Source organism: Abrus precatorius, unplaced genomic scaffold (assembly GCF_003935025.1).
Source record: "Abrus precatorius isolate BTA unplaced genomic scaffold, Abrus_2018 Scaffold3, whole genome shotgun sequence".
Lineage (NCBI taxonomy): Eukaryota > Viridiplantae > Streptophyta > Magnoliopsida > Fabales > Fabaceae > Abrus > Abrus precatorius.
Window position 1 is genome coordinate 8,013,511 of NW_020874373.1, and position 14,400 is coordinate 8,027,910.

The 14,400-nt window shown below is 35.9% G+C and overlaps 3 protein-coding genes and 1 pseudogene across 5 annotated transcripts; 2 read left to right on the plus strand and 2 right to left on the minus strand.

Moving 5' to 3' along the window:
* The first annotated feature begins 3,826 nt into the window (after positions 1-3,826).
* On the plus strand, positions 3,827-5,839 carry LOC113862099 (annotated as a pseudogene).
* LOC113861714 (chlorophyll a-b binding protein, chloroplastic) lies at positions 4,249-8,221 on the plus strand. Of its 2 annotated transcripts, none has more exons than XM_027494708.1 (4): positions 4,249-6,669; positions 6,886-7,109; positions 7,224-7,738; positions 7,832-8,221. In XM_027494708.1, the coding sequence occupies exons 1-4, from the start codon at positions 6,614-6,616 to the stop codon at positions 7,847-7,849; spliced, it is 813 nt and encodes a 270-aa protein (XP_027350509.1). In that variant the 5' UTR covers positions 4,249-6,613; the 3' UTR covers positions 7,850-8,221. The 2 variants fall into 2 exon arrangements, with proteins under 2 accessions (XP_027350509.1, XP_027350510.1); XM_027494709.1 differs by having other exon boundaries at positions 6,527-6,669; positions 6,867-7,109.
* Positions 8,222-9,125: 904 nt separating this feature from the next.
* Positions 9,126-12,210, minus strand: LOC113861263 (probable inactive purple acid phosphatase 29). Of its 2 annotated transcripts, XM_027493965.1 has the most exons (5): positions 11,757-12,055; positions 11,253-11,647; positions 10,630-11,080; positions 10,026-10,081; positions 9,296-9,955 (listed from the first exon to the last, which is right to left on the minus strand). In XM_027493965.1, exons 1-4 carry the CDS (start codon positions 12,043-12,045, stop codon positions 10,047-10,049), a joined length of 1,170 nt encoding a protein of 389 aa, XP_027349766.1. In that variant the 5' UTR covers positions 12,046-12,055; the 3' UTR covers positions 9,296-9,955; positions 10,026-10,046. The 2 variants fall into 2 exon arrangements, with proteins under 2 accessions (XP_027349767.1, XP_027349766.1); XM_027493966.1 differs by having other exon boundaries at positions 9,126-10,081; positions 11,757-12,210.
* Positions 12,211-12,927: 717 nt separating this feature from the next.
* Positions 12,928-14,116, minus strand: LOC113863570. The gene is made up of 2 exons (XM_027497201.1): positions 13,871-14,116; positions 12,928-13,738 (listed from the first exon to the last, which is right to left on the minus strand). The coding sequence occupies exons 1-2, from the start codon at positions 14,114-14,116 to the stop codon at positions 12,995-12,997; spliced, it is 990 nt and encodes a 329-aa protein (XP_027353002.1). The 3' UTR covers positions 12,928-12,994.
* Between the last annotated feature and the right edge of the window lie 284 nt (positions 14,117-14,400).

Consider the following 14,400-nt stretch of genomic DNA (forward strand, 5'->3'; position numbering starts at 1 on the left):
CACATTGGAAAGGAACATTTCATGTTTCTTCTTTAAATTATTATATTCCCTACTTGAGTTTAACTTAAGTGGTTCTGATTAGGATGGTGCAAAGTTTGATAAAAGCTTGAGATTTATTATCATATCCCAAATTAATTAACAATAAGACTAACTCATCATTTTTAAAATCAAACTGCGTCAAGTTTTAGGTTTGCCATGCGCTTTAATCTTAAAATAGGATCGATAACCATTTCTAAAAAAATTATATTTAAAAAAAAAAAGAATCCCTCGTGAAAAAGGTTGAATATGCCTCCCTGCCTCTACTAAATTAAATAATTTATTATTTAGACCAACATTATGAATTTTTTTTGAAAGCATAAAAATTATTAAATAAAATAAAGACAAAAGAATTTTGGCTGTTTTTAAAAAATAAATAAATAAAGACTTGAGAACAACTCTCTCAAGTGAGGCCGAAGTATAAATGAAATTTATACAAAAGCATCATTTCTAAGAAAATAACCAATGAAGATAACCAAATGTCGTCAGGTTGAGATCTAGGGGAGTTACAAGTTTAGAAGTTGTTTTATCCTATTGTAAATTCCATGTAGACTTGACTTAAGCAGGTCAAAGTAAGAAATTGTAAAAGTAAATTTTAAAGCCACCCCATATATGTATGTATAGCAGCTTTTTATGATGATCGATCATGAAATATTGATACTTTTCTTCTCCAAAAACATGGACTCGTCCTTTAATAATGGGTTATTATTAATTAAAAAGACATATTATATATGGTGCGGATCAAATGTATATATATCGTGAATTAAATGCTTATGAGACATTATCAGATTTAACAAACTAGATAAGACTGGTCTGCATACAATCTTGTAACAAATAAATATTTGTATTTATTTAAACAGAAACATCGATTGTATTTCTCATGCTAGAGAGAAAAAACTTAGAAACCCAGATTTTGGAAAAGAGCATTTTAATATTGTATAATTTTATTTATACACATTGATATGAAACATTAAAACAAGAGCATGGATCCGGGACCATTCAGGTTGAAGAATGGGGAAGTCCAAGAAGAAGTGATCCCCAAAAATGGCAGATGCTCTGAGTTGTTTTTGCAAGCTGGCTTTCTATGTTTATATCAAAATAATAAGATAACGGATCAGATGCATGCACATTAATTGCGATCGAGGACCATGCATGAGAGAGAGAGAGAGTCATTCGTGGTGGCCCGATGATAGGAAGTGACCACAAACATAAATACACACACAAATCAAAGAGTGATAAACCCTTTGCATATTGATTGGGTGGCTAACATTCCTACTGAAGAAGCTAGCTTAGGTGCTGCCCTCCCAAATGCAAAACCTAAACTACTTTCGAGAGTTACAATAAGGTTTGGGTATCTAACTACCCAATTGCTTACACCGTCCACATCTCTCGTGTTTTCCTCTCATTTTGTCTGTTTTCGTTTCATTGCACCAAATTTGAAAGGAACAAGAGAATGTAATCTGTACGAAGCTTCTCTAGTGGTACCCATGTCGTTACTTTGGGATGTACGTGCTGCTCTCCTTTCCAATGTCCACGTCACCCCCACTGTCCTCATTTTGGCTTCAAGTTAAATCACAACTATACTATTTCTGAGTTTTCATGATATCCTTCCTTTTTTTGTTATATTTTAAAATTAAATACAAATATATTTGTTATTTTAAAAATATTAAATTTTTAAATCAAATTTATTTAATAATAAGAAAACTTATAACCATGAAAAATACGACAATTTAAAACTTCCAATTTATATACGTTTTTTCGTGCTGGGATTTTACCACTTGTAAATACTACATACTGATTGTGGATTAGGTGGTGCCCTAATACGGAAAATTTTAATAAATGACCAAGTGCACTTTTTTAAAAATTTAAAATTTACGTGTTTGTTTTATTTAATTTTAATATTTTTTTAAAGGTCACTTAAGAAATTAATAAAAAAAATTATTCTAACAAATAAGTATTATACGTGAAATTTTAAGTTCATAATATTAATGTTATACTTATTTAACATTTTTTTAGTTTTTGAACTAGTGTCTTCACAATCAGTAAAATTTTAATAAAAATATGGTACATAACAATGTTGGATGGAAATCTCAGCGATAAAGATCAGAATGAAAATCAAGCAAAAATTGATTCGTTTGGACATGAAATTAGAGGAAAGAAAATATTATAGGAACTCTTAACTTAGATTTAATTATTTTTTAATATCTACACGGGATTTATTTTTTAATTTGGTTCTTATATATATATATATATATATATATATATATATATATGAAAAAAAATGGTACATTTTTTTAAAAGAAATTAAAATAATTTGATACAGAAACTAAATGAAAAAAATGAATTTCGTTAAACAAGAAAAAAATATTTAAACATTTAACTTATATCTGTATAATGTAGACTCTAAATTACTTGTACTGTGCCATTGTTAATTACCTCTGTATGTAGCTCCTTCACTTTAGACCAATGTTTTTAACGCAGTAGACTTTGTTCAAGACCAGCCAAAAATTTTAAATTGGTGTAACTTCAAAAGATAACAAGCAAGTTCTATTTTGTAAATACGACTTTCTTATTCTATAACAAAAATTGATAAAAAAAGAGTTATGCCGTTTTCACTAATCATGTTTGAAATGGAAAAAACAGTGAAATGTTTGTTGTCATGCCATAAAATTTCACCTATGGACATTTAATCCCTGTACCTTCCACTCCAAGTCTCAATGTTTCCGACCAATTTTGCTACCTGCCATCTTCCCTCTTCATTGCCTAGTAACTTTCATTTCATCCATATGCTACATCCCTTTTTGTGCTATCAATGTGTACTTCCTTAATTTGTTGGGATTTTATCAGTTTTAGTCGGTTTTTTTAAGGGGGAGTTGGGTTTGTTTATTATATGTGTAATTTATGTTGCATGCTTAATTTTATCATGTTTCATTCATTTTAGAATATTGATTACGTGTATCACGTGGCCTATATATCTGAATCTGGGTCCCCAATGATGAATTGATTGTGTACAAAGTGATTCATTTTTATATATCCACTGCACATTGCTTGATAAAATGCCTGAAAGAGCGGATTCATATGTCATAGTCTATGTTTGCCATCAGATGCATGTGGTTTTATTTTTCGCCCTTATAAAGTTTAATCTCATACCATTAATTAGTTAGGGCATAGGAAGAAGAAACAAAAGTCTGCTTGATGGGTGTTACGGGAGCATGCAGCTGAGATGGAGGTCTCATGACATGGTTTGGTAGTGATCGTAGCTTCATTGTTTGGGAAAGTTGGAAAAACAATAGTGGGGGAACTGCACGTGTGTTAACATGGGGAAGCTTGACTCCATGACAGCAATGGTTTATAATAAAATGCAATTGCGTCATTTGATCAATACAGTTGATATCAATTAAAAAAAGTTGTTGTTTTTAAAGTTAAATCTTAAAAAAGTATTTACTGCTCAAAAATAACTTGTAGACTTTTTTTTATAATCAAATAACATTATTTTAATAATTATTTAATTATTAATAAAATGCAAATAATATAATTTATCTTATTAATGCAAGTTAAGCCCATATGCAAAATTCTTTTAAAAAATAAATGTAGCTTTATTTTTATAACAAGTAAGATTTTATCATAATGTCAAAACATGCATAAACAATATTTTGTGCATATTTTAGGTGGAAAAGAAGTTAAAAATATGACCACATTGGGAGTGCCAACAAATTTAGTACCCAAAGATTGGATAGAAATTGGATAGAAAATTGAAATGCACATTCTATATATCCCTTGCTTTGAAGAAATGACATATTTGTCCTCTTCCGAGAGTCTGCCCAATTTGTTTCATGAGGCATATCCGGAACTGAGAGAAATTGGTACGTTTGGGAATGCGGCATGGAGGAATGGAAGGGTTGCTGGTGGTGGCGTCCATCACCAAAACCCTATCCTCTGTAACACCGAACCTCCCTCACTCTCTTGCGCTTTAAACACACAACCCATAATCCTCAAAATCCTTTCCAACCCATCCATTAGCCCTTCCCAAAAACTTCAATTCTTCAACTGCGCCTCACGTTGATTCCAAATCCGTCGCTTACAACCACTTGTTGGTTGCCCTTAGAAAAGCCCACATGGAAGTCGAGTTCAAACAAGTGTTTCACAGTCTCGGGGACAATAAAGGGTTTTCCTTTGATACATGGGGTTATAATATCTCTATCTACGCGTTTGGTTGTTGGGGCGATTTGGCTGGTTCCTTGGCCCTTTACAAAGAGATAGAGGTTAAGGGTTTGGTTTCCCCCGATTTGTGCACCTGTAACACCCTCATCACTGTGCTTTGCAAGCATCGCAAGGTGGAGGATGCACTCCTTTTGTGGGAGGAGCTGAACGGGTCACCTCATCAATCTGACAACTTCACTCACACCATCCTTATTCAAGCTTGTTCTAAGACCTATAGAATAGAGGATGCCACCAGAATTTTTAGGTACATGCAGGGCCACGGTTTCCGTTCTGATACGCTTGTTTATAACTCTTTGTTCCATGGACTCTTCAAGGCCACAAAGGTTTCTGAGGGTGAAGGCGTTCTCTTGGACTTCCAATATGCTGATTCATGGATTGGTTAAGAATGGGAGGGCGGAAGCTGCTTACACTCTGTTTTGTGATCTCAAGAAGAAGGGTCAGTTTGTGGATGGGATTACTTGCAGCATTATTGTGCTGCAGCTTTGTAAGGAGGGTCAATTGGAGGAGGCGCTGCATTTGGGGGAGGAAATGGAAAGCAGGGGTTTTGTTGTTGATCTTGTTACCATAACTTCTCTCTTGATTAGCATTCATAAACACGGTCGCTGGGACTGGACAGAAAGGCTTTTGAAGCATGTCAGGGAAGGTGATTTAGTGCCCAGTGTTCTCAAGTGGAAAGCTGGAATGAAAGCTTCTATGAAGAACCCTCCTTGCAAGAAAGAGGATTATTCCCCGTTGTTCCCTTCGAAGGGAGATTTTAGTGACATCTTGAGCTTCATGAATGCCAACCTTGATCCTCATGATGGGGAGGAAAATTCATGCAATGAAATTGACGAGTGGTCATCATCTCCACACATGGATAAATTGGCCAATCAAGTTAGCTCCACTGGCTATTCTTCACAGCTGTTTACCCCTTCCCGTGGACAACGGGTTCAAGAAAAAGGATCGGATTCTTTTGATATTGACATGGTGAATACTTTCTTGTCTATATTTTTGGCCAAAGGAAAGTTAAGCTTGACTTGCAAATTGTTTTGAGATTTTCAGTGACACAGGTGTGGATCCTGTGAGTTATACTAACAATTCTATCATGAGCTCTTTTGTTAAAAAGGGCTATTTCACTGAGGCTTGGGCTATTCTTACTGAAATGGGAGAAAAGGTTTGCCCTGCGGATATAGCAACCTACAATATGCTAATTCAAGGTTTGGGAAAGGTGGGAAGAGCAGATCTTGCCAGTGCTGTTCTTGATAGGCTAGTGAAGCAGGGTGGTTATCTTGACATTGTTATGTACAACACTCTCATCAATGCTCTGGGGAAGGCCGGCCGAATCGATGAAGTGAACCAGTTCTTTGAACAAATGAAGAGTAGTGGGATAAATCCTGATGTTGTCACTTATAACACATTAATTGAAGTTCATAGTAAGGCAGGGCGATTGAAAGATGCTTATAAGTTCTTGAAAATGATGCTGGATGCTGGATGCAACCCTAACCACGTTACAGACACTACTTTAGATTATCTAGGGCGGGAAATTGATAAATTGAGATGCCAAAAGGCATCCATTTTGAGGGAAAAGGATGATCCTTCGTGAGATGAGTTTTTTAAAGCTAAAGTGGGGTGGATGGGATAAAATTCCAACAGTCTTGGAAAAATGGAATTTGTAATATAATTTTTAGAAGTATACAGTTATCAATTCTTACTCCAAACGTTTAAGTATATCTGTAATGTAGTTTTTGGTGGGATTGGTTCTGACTTCTAACTCAACGTGAATTTGACTAGCAGTAATTAGAATATTTAAAAATTAACATGATTTTTTATACAATTATTATTTTTTATTTTTTTAGATACACGTATTTTAAAATATATATCAAAATTAAAAAAAGACGCTAAAAGATGTTTCCCTTTAAATGTATAAAAAATAATTTTCTTTGACTTTTGCTGTACTGTGCCTTTCGGAGAGAAATTGGAGTAAATGGTTTTATTTATTCAAAGGGAATTTCTTAAAGAGAGAAAATATATTTAGCTAAGGTCCCACAAAATCTATGATTGATTCGCAGGGAGAATAGCTATAAGAATCTCTCCTCTTTTAGTGGTGACAAGTGCCAACTAATAGATTTTATTCAAGCCAAGAGACCATGTGAACCACCAGATTTTGATTTTTGCAGAGGTAAACCTATCCTATTAGATTCCGCATGCCACATGGCAACCCACCATCTCACTACCGATTCGCACTCCAATCCGTTAAGATAAGACCCCCCATACATCAACAAATTTGCATCTCTTTCCCCAGCATCAAACATATACACGGAAACAGAGAGTGCAACTCAAACAAATCGTTTATTTTTCCAATCCAGGTGAGCCTGACATGGCTTCGGCTTGTGCTTCCTCTGCCATTGCAGCTGTTGCCATCTCTACGCCAAGGCAAGTTTGTCCACTCTCCCATTACTTGCAAATATATTCACTTTTGTTTGTCTCAGTAACGTACAGAGTACATGAATTTCCAATTAATTAAAATGATGGAAACCCCTCTCTTTAATAACGTATAGCATACTTACCTGAACCTTGATTTAATCATTCATGAAAATTCAAGCATTTCATGCGTGCACATAATTGATCAGAGTTAGTGAATGCATACAGTTCCCAGAAGAATGGATCACCATTGGGAACCCCAAAAGCTTCTTTCTTTGGTGGGAGGAAATTGAGGGTGAACAAGTACAAGGCACCAGTTGGAGGCCGATCCACCACCACAGTGTGTGCAGTAGCTGAACCTAACAGGCCTCTCTGGTTTCCAGGCAGCACTCCTCCTCCATGGCTTGATGGCAGTCTCCCTGGAGACTTTGGCTTTGATCCTCTTGGTCTTGGTAAGTGTTCAATATATATTCAAATTTCATGTCACTAAATCAGCTCACGCAGTTTTCCTCTCCCCTTCTTGTTGTGAAAGCAAATGACAAAAAAAGTGGGTTTTTGATTCATAGGATCTGATCCTGAGACTCTGAGATGGAATGTTCAGGCAGAGCTAGTGCACTGCAGATGGGCAATGTTGGGTGCTGCTGGCATTTTCATTCCAGAATTCCTAACAAAGATCGGTGTCTTAAACACCCCCTCATGGTACACTGCTGGAGAACTGGAATACTTCACAGACACCACTACCCTCTTCATAGTTGAGCTCTTTTTCATTGGCTGGGCTGAAGGTAGAAGATGGGCTGACATAATCAAGCCAGGGTGTGTCAACACTGATCCCATCTTTCCCAACAAGAAGCTCACGGGAACTGATGTTGGTTACCCGGGTGGCCTTTGGTTTGACCCCCTTGGATGGGGAGCTGGTTCTCCTGAGAAGATCAAGGAGTTGAGAACTAAGGAGATCAAGAATGGGAGATTGGCCATGTTGGCTGTGATGGGTGCATGGTTCCAGCACATTTACACTGGCACCGGTCCTATTGACAATCTCTTTGCTCACCTTGCAGATCCTGGCCATGCTACCGTTTTTGCTGTAAGTACTATTTAGTGGTACACTGTTGTGACTTCAATTATCATGGAATTGTTTATACTGAGTTTGTCTTTGTTTGCTTGACGAATACTACAGGCTTTTACCTCTAAGTGAAAAGAAAGGCTAAGAGGAGCTTCTGGATCAGATTGCAAGGCTGGTAGAAACATCGGTGAACATGTTTCACCCAAGTAATAGAGCCCTAGTGTCTTAGGAGAGGAGTGTGTATGTCGGTAGAAACTAAAAAGCTTGTAATATGGCTACTTGTATGCATTGCACAGAATGATAATTGAACGTACAAAAACCTATTTAAGATTTAGATGCCATGAATGTAAGTTCGGGTAATAATCATGTTTGTGCATATATGATAACCAGCTTAGAGGATATTTCATCCACGGCAAAATCTGAGAAAAATACTCATTTTCTTTATTATCTAAACTTTTCTTTTTAGTACGTCAAAGGCTATTAATAAAAATTAGAATTTAACCCTCAAACGATTGACTTACTGAATATTCAATTATTAAGGTCGTGATCGGTAGGTATCACCATCGAAATCACGACGACCTAGCAACCAAACATTGAAGTGTAAGGAGTTGCCATCAATTTTGTTTGAATTAAGACAAAATAGAAAACTCAAAAAACTGATATATGAATCAAAACCTGATTCACGAGTCTATTTATTCACAGGAAAAGGCAAGAACTTAATCTTGTTACATCTGATACGCCCCAACGACAACTTAAGAATAATATCTTTTTTAAAATAAAGTAATTGAAGAGAAACAAAAATTATGAAAATTTAATCTTGATTCGATGAGTCAAGACTTTCTTCTACGTATTTTTTATATAATGAAAGTTTTAAATGCCATAATAGTTCTTTAAAAAATGAATGTTGGTAAGTTAACTTCTAATTTCAAAAATATATTTTTTATATATCTTAAAAGAATTTATTTTAAAATCTACAATTACGCAACTACTTAATAAATCTTTATAATCCAAATAATAGCATAGATAACATCTACTCAAACTCTATATTGGTCGAATTTTTTAATCTCAATACCCGTCAAATCTTTTTATTTCTGAACTTATCTTTGATCAAATTCAAATAGATTAACCTTTTCGCTCCCTATTCATTGGCACCTTCAAATTTAAAAATTTAGCGACAAATACTACGCCCGATCACTAATCTTTCCATCACTTTAGCTCCCTTTTTAAAGGGTTTTTTTCCTTTTTTTTTTAATTTTATTTGTAGTGCTCCAATCAAAATGAGGTAGTCACAGTAGGCCTTGTTCTCTGTGTTAACTTCGCTTACATTGTAGATGTTTGAAACCTAGAACCTTGTGAGTTGTGGCGAGAGTGAGGGAACCTAAAGCAAAGTTTGAACTAATAGAAATGGGTTTAAAAAGTTTTAAGGCACCACTCATTAATTCCAAATATTTTTTGTGGATAACATGTGATATGTATAGCATAACTCAAATCTAAATAATACAATTAAGAACACTCTCAACAGGATTTCATTCTTAAAACAAACAGGATAGACGTGGGAAGTTTAAATTGTCTAACGAATTGATCGTATTTCATTATGCACTTGATGCATTTTTGTTATGTTCACTACTCCACAAATATAGTTGCGGTAACCTTGCACCCCTGTTGATCATACTTGACCACCAGTAACAGTTCACGTTGAACAACTTTAAAACCTACCAAGATCATATGCAAAGCAACAACTCAGATAGCAAACCAGATTTAAATTTCAGGGGAGACAGCTAAGTCACCAATAGTTGGGAGAGAAATGCTAGTAACATATTCTTTTCTCTCTTATCTCTGCAATCCAACTAGATGCTGTTAAGCTAATCTATAATACCATCAAATATTGGTGCAAAAGGCTGAATTGCATACGGCAGCTGCCATTGTTCTGTAAATTCGTGAATTTATAGCATACATATTATCACTATCAGGTAGCATAAATATTCATAAAAGTAGAAATCTACTCTCAATTCATGGGGTACTCCATCTACAAACTTTTAAAAGAAGCCTTTCTTCATGTTGAAACCACAGGTAGAAACAAATTAAAGACATTATGATTCTGTAAGTGTGTAAAAACAGTTGCAGTTGCATATCATACAATCATTGCACCACGTTAATGAACTTCCGTCCCTTTTATTTATTCTTTACCCAAGCTAACTTGTAGTGCTACATCTAATTATAGGACGTGTGCAGTTAACAGATTCTATTGAGAAAAATATATGTGTGAAATCTCATGAGACATTCCAAAATGACCTTCACCATATTAACACTTGTTTGCATCACAAAATTCTCAGGCGCCACCATCTTGTTTTTTCCTACGATTGCCTGTTACATGAAAACCATAATAAAGTCAATAAACAAAAAATTAAGGGAGATGTGTTCAAATGGATAGCATAAAGAAGTTAGACAGACGTGTACATGAGCTGCTAATCACTGAAAACCTCTCCTTACCCACTCTGATTCCAGGGAATAAACTGTCCAATTATAGTTCAACATTTTAACTTTCCATATGATAATAACTAGTGTGATGTATCTTCTAAAACTGAACTTTGAAGTAGTTTATGCTTAATACTACCCAAGACAACCAACTAATAATAATTACGAAGCTAATTTGATTATGAAATTAGAAGCCAAAGAAATAGAATACATTTAATAAATGACATAACTTTTAGTTCAAACAACATGAATGTTTGCATATGGTTTCTGTGGTATTAAGAGTTACAGCTTTGGGTCCTATCAAACAGATTGTCAATATCTTGATTCCTTGTATCTTTATGTGCTGCATCAGTTATACGTAATTCTAAAGATAGATTTCATCTCTCAGAGCTCGGTCTGTAGCAGAAGTTGAAAAACAAGAAATAGAGATATCTTACCACCAAAACTCCTGCTCCATAAGACCTGACCATCAATTTCAGTTAGATGTTGATCATCAAGGCGTTTCCACGTTTTAATTGACTTGACATCTCCCCAGCCATTCTTCTCTGTTTTCTTCAAGCTAACTACCACCACTCTTGCTCTCCTTGACCATCCAGCTTTTCCATAAGCATGATATCCAAATCCCCCAGCATAACAAAGATGTATACCTGTTAACTGCCCACAGAAGTCATTGACATGATCATGGCCAGTGAAAACCGCCTTCACATCTCCTGCTTCAACCAATGTTGTGAAGAAGCCAGAATTCACAGAAGCAGAACTTATTTTTTCTTGTTTCACACCCGTGAAGTTTGATGAGTCAAAACTAGCATATTCAGGCAAGGGAATGTGAAAGTATGCAAGACCTGGAGCAGCTTCTTTTTGTGGCACTGGTCCATTCATGTATTCTTTCTGCAGAACAGAGAGAAAATAGTCAATCTGAAGATTGTGAGGGGAAGGAACAGAAAATCAGCCACACGTCTAATGAAGATCCACATAAACTTCCATCCATAGGCAGCTATTAAACAAAAAAAAAAGGATGAAAAGTTTGAGATTGAATGTACTGAAGCTAAAATAACAGTACCCTAAGCTTTTCAGATGTTTGTTGGTACCAAAGTTGCTGAGAGGGTTTGATCCAACCATAGCCACGAATGAAAGGAACCTTTGAGTAATCTCCACTATCAAGAAAGTAGAGATTGAGCACTGACTTATTTTCAAAACGAGTGCCTTCAACTCCTGCAACCTCTAAGTTATAGTTCCCAAAGCCATCAATCATGTGTGCTTGTGAAGGATTGACTTTAGATAAAGTGTTTTTCATCCCAACAATATGTCTCATCACCCCTTCCCTAGAGAGGGTTCCTTCTTGGTCATGGTTCCCCAAAACAGCTACCCAAGGAACGTTTGAAGCAATTGCAGGTGCAAATGCCGCATCCAATGATTTAGCCGAATTGGAGGAATCAAATCCAAATATATTATCCCCTGATTATATAGTGTTTCCAAAAGAAGTACAAATTTGCAGTCTTAGAATGAAAAAAAAAAGGATAATTAAAAAGAAAAGAGAAGAGGAAAAAACAAAAGAGCATAGTACCAGTGAAGACAATAAGGTTGGGGTTCTCAGCAAGGATCATTCTTTGGATGAAAGCGGTGGTGTTGAGGTCAGAGCAGGAAGTATACTGAGAAGGAAGCACGTCTAAGCAGTGGGTAGTCTTTCCATCAGCATAGTGCATGTCTGCAACCTGCAAAATCTTCAATTCTCCATTTTTCCCAAACCGCAGCTTCTGTTGCGCTGCCTTTGCCTCCTTAGCCGCCGAGAGGAAGATGCAAATCGGAATCAGCCAAAACCAATATGCCCATTTTAGTCTTCGTGCCACAGCCATTCCCCTCACCCCAAATCGTTACTTTTACGGATGCTTACCTTATGCTACTGAAATCCTTTCCTACTGTTGGATAACATCGACAAGGACAGAGCAGACCACGACGCGTAATTACGGGTGGGAACAAGAGAAGAAAAGAAACACCAATTTATGAAGTCATCTTTCAGTGATTCTTCATAACAAAATTTTAAAAAATATATTATTTTTTAGATATTTTCTTTTGTAAATATTAAATTTTTTTAGTATTTTAATATTTATATAATAATGGAATCTAACTTAGAATAAAAAAAAAGATATTATAAATTTGCGATTAGTTTTTTTAACTTAATGGTATAACTAATATCACAAGTTGTTTTTATCTGTATAATTTAATTTAAGAGTCTTAAAAACAGGAAAAAAATTAAATATTTTAGAGTAAATTATCACTTTAATTTTTAATTATATAAATTTTTAAAATTTATTCTGAATTTAGTAAAGACTTTATTTTAGGCCTTGAATTATTAAAAGAACTATTCTGATAATTATTGGTATTAGTAAATGCCAATAGTACTTCATAAAACTTTTGCGATACATTAAATATTAACTTAACATGTAAATCCCCAGTTGAGTAAGTATTAAAGGTCAAACAATAAACATAATCAAGATTTCTAAGAAATAGAAAAGACGTGTATTCGTAGTCATTTAAAGATAAATCCAAACATGTTATAAATATTATACAAAATAACTTAATTTAAAAAAAATTATTGAAGGTTTTAAAAACTTGTAGTATTAAAGTAATTAAGATAACTAGGATAACTTGAAAGGAAGTGGTAGCATTACTCATAAATATTATACAAAATCAGCGAGTGCAGGGCTACAGCACATAGAACTGATGACTGTGTTACATAATGAAGAAAGTAGGCAAAATGAAAAGGTAGTGGTACAATGAACTAACGAGGGACACGCTACAGCATCAAGCATCCTTAGATTTGAGTTCTAAAGGAGAGGACTTGAACCAAGGTACCAACACAGAAGTTGTCTTCTGATACAGCCTAAATGCCTCTGCTCTGCAATCCTGTTTCAACATTCGCTCCTCCACAAGCTTACTCACATAAGCCAAACACATGGTATTAGCCAATGCTCCTACGAAGCTCCATCCATGTCCCAGGTTCCAAGCAAACACAACTAGTCCCCACCACCACAATAGCTCACCAAAGTAATTAGGATGCCGACAATAATACCACAACCCTTTGTCAAGGATTAGAACCACGGGTTTACCCAGCCCTTTTAGTTCCTCGTTTCTACTCACAAAATTATAAAGCTGTGTGTCAGCAATGTATGCTATGACAATGCCAGATACACACACAACTATAGCTACCAAGTCCAAGATACTAAGACGTCGATCCACGGTGTGGATAACATAGAATGGAAGTGATAACCCAATAAGTAACAATTGGTGAGGGAGGTAGATGGCGAAGAAGGAAGCCCACCACCAATGGCTTCCATACTGTTGGCTCATATGAGTGGAACGCCAATCCTCCCTCGCACCCCACTGCCACTTTTCTCGCCTCAAGTAGTTGTGAAGGAGCCTAATACTCCACACCCAAGTCAACAATATCACTATCCTCGACCTCCACCACTCATACTGAGCCAAAGGGTGACTTGAATAGTAATGAACTAGCATCACAGGTATCACTGTCCAATAGGGGTCAATCATCTGCACCAATCAACACCAAAAGCAAAACGCCTCAACTTTAATCAAAACCAAATAGAAAGCAGAAACTGAGAGTACTGAGTGAGGAAAAACTAAAAAGAAAGGAAGATGAGAAGAGAATTCAGAAAACTGTACCCAGTGGCAGGACTGGATTAGGGCGATGACCCAGAAGAGCAAATTGACGTTGAAGAAGAAAAGGACATTGGCTAATAGCAGAGGATGGTGATAGCACCATGTCCAAAGAGTTGACCTTGACCACGAAGATGGGTCGCCATGAATGGCTGACAGGAATGAGAGGTAGAATAGGATGGAGGGTAGAGGGACCAAGAATGCTACGATGACGTTCTTCAGATTCCTATAACTGACACTGCCACTGCCCATGGTGCTCTTTGGTTTGTTTTCATTTTGGTTGTGTCTTCAGCTTTTATAGGTCTCCAAAAGTATACCATATGAGCCACATTTCCCTTTCTGCTTGTGGGCTCCCCACACAACCACGCCCACCGCGTCATGATTAGGTGATTCTACCATCCCAAAGAATGTATATCCACTTTTCCTCATTTCTTTTCATGATTTTTCGCGTCTTTTTTCTTCTAACTCATCCATCCACACTATGTTGTTGCTCATTAGGTGATTCGTCCAAGTCTAGGTTTAAGTTGTGTTTGTGT

Bases quoted from the DNA above. Each gene is read 5' to 3' on its own strand.
- LOC113861714 (XM_027494708.1), top strand. From the start codon at position 6,614: ATGGCTTCGGCTTGTGCTTCCTCTGCCATTGCAGCTGTTGCCATCTCT. The intron at 6,670-6,885 runs GCAAGTTTGTCC...GAATGCATACAG, and splicing joins GTTGCCATCTCTACGCCAAG to TTCCCAGAAGAATGGATCAC. The intron at 7,110-7,223 runs GTAAGTGTTCAA...TTTGATTCATAG, and splicing joins CTTTGATCCTCTTGGTCTTG to GATCTGATCCTGAGACTCTG.
- LOC113861263 (XM_027493966.1), bottom strand. From the start codon at position 12,045: ATGGCTGTGGCACGAAGACTAAAATGGGCATATTGGTTTTGGCTGATT. The intron at 11,081-11,252 runs GTACTGTTATTT...TCTGTTCTGCAG, and splicing joins AAACATCTGAAAAGCTTAGG to AAAGAATACATGAATGGACC. The intron at 10,082-10,629 runs GTAAGATATCTC...TTCATGTAACAG, and splicing joins ATGGAGCAGGAGTTTTGGTG to GCAATCGTAGGAAAAAACAA.
- LOC113863570 (XM_027497201.1), bottom strand. From the start codon at position 14,116: ATGGGCAGTGGCAGTGTCAGTTATAGGAATCTGAAGAACGTCATCGTA. The intron at 13,739-13,870 runs GTACAGTTTTCT...TGATTGGTGCAG, and splicing joins TAATCCAGTCCTGCCACTGG to ATGATTGACCCCTATTGGAC.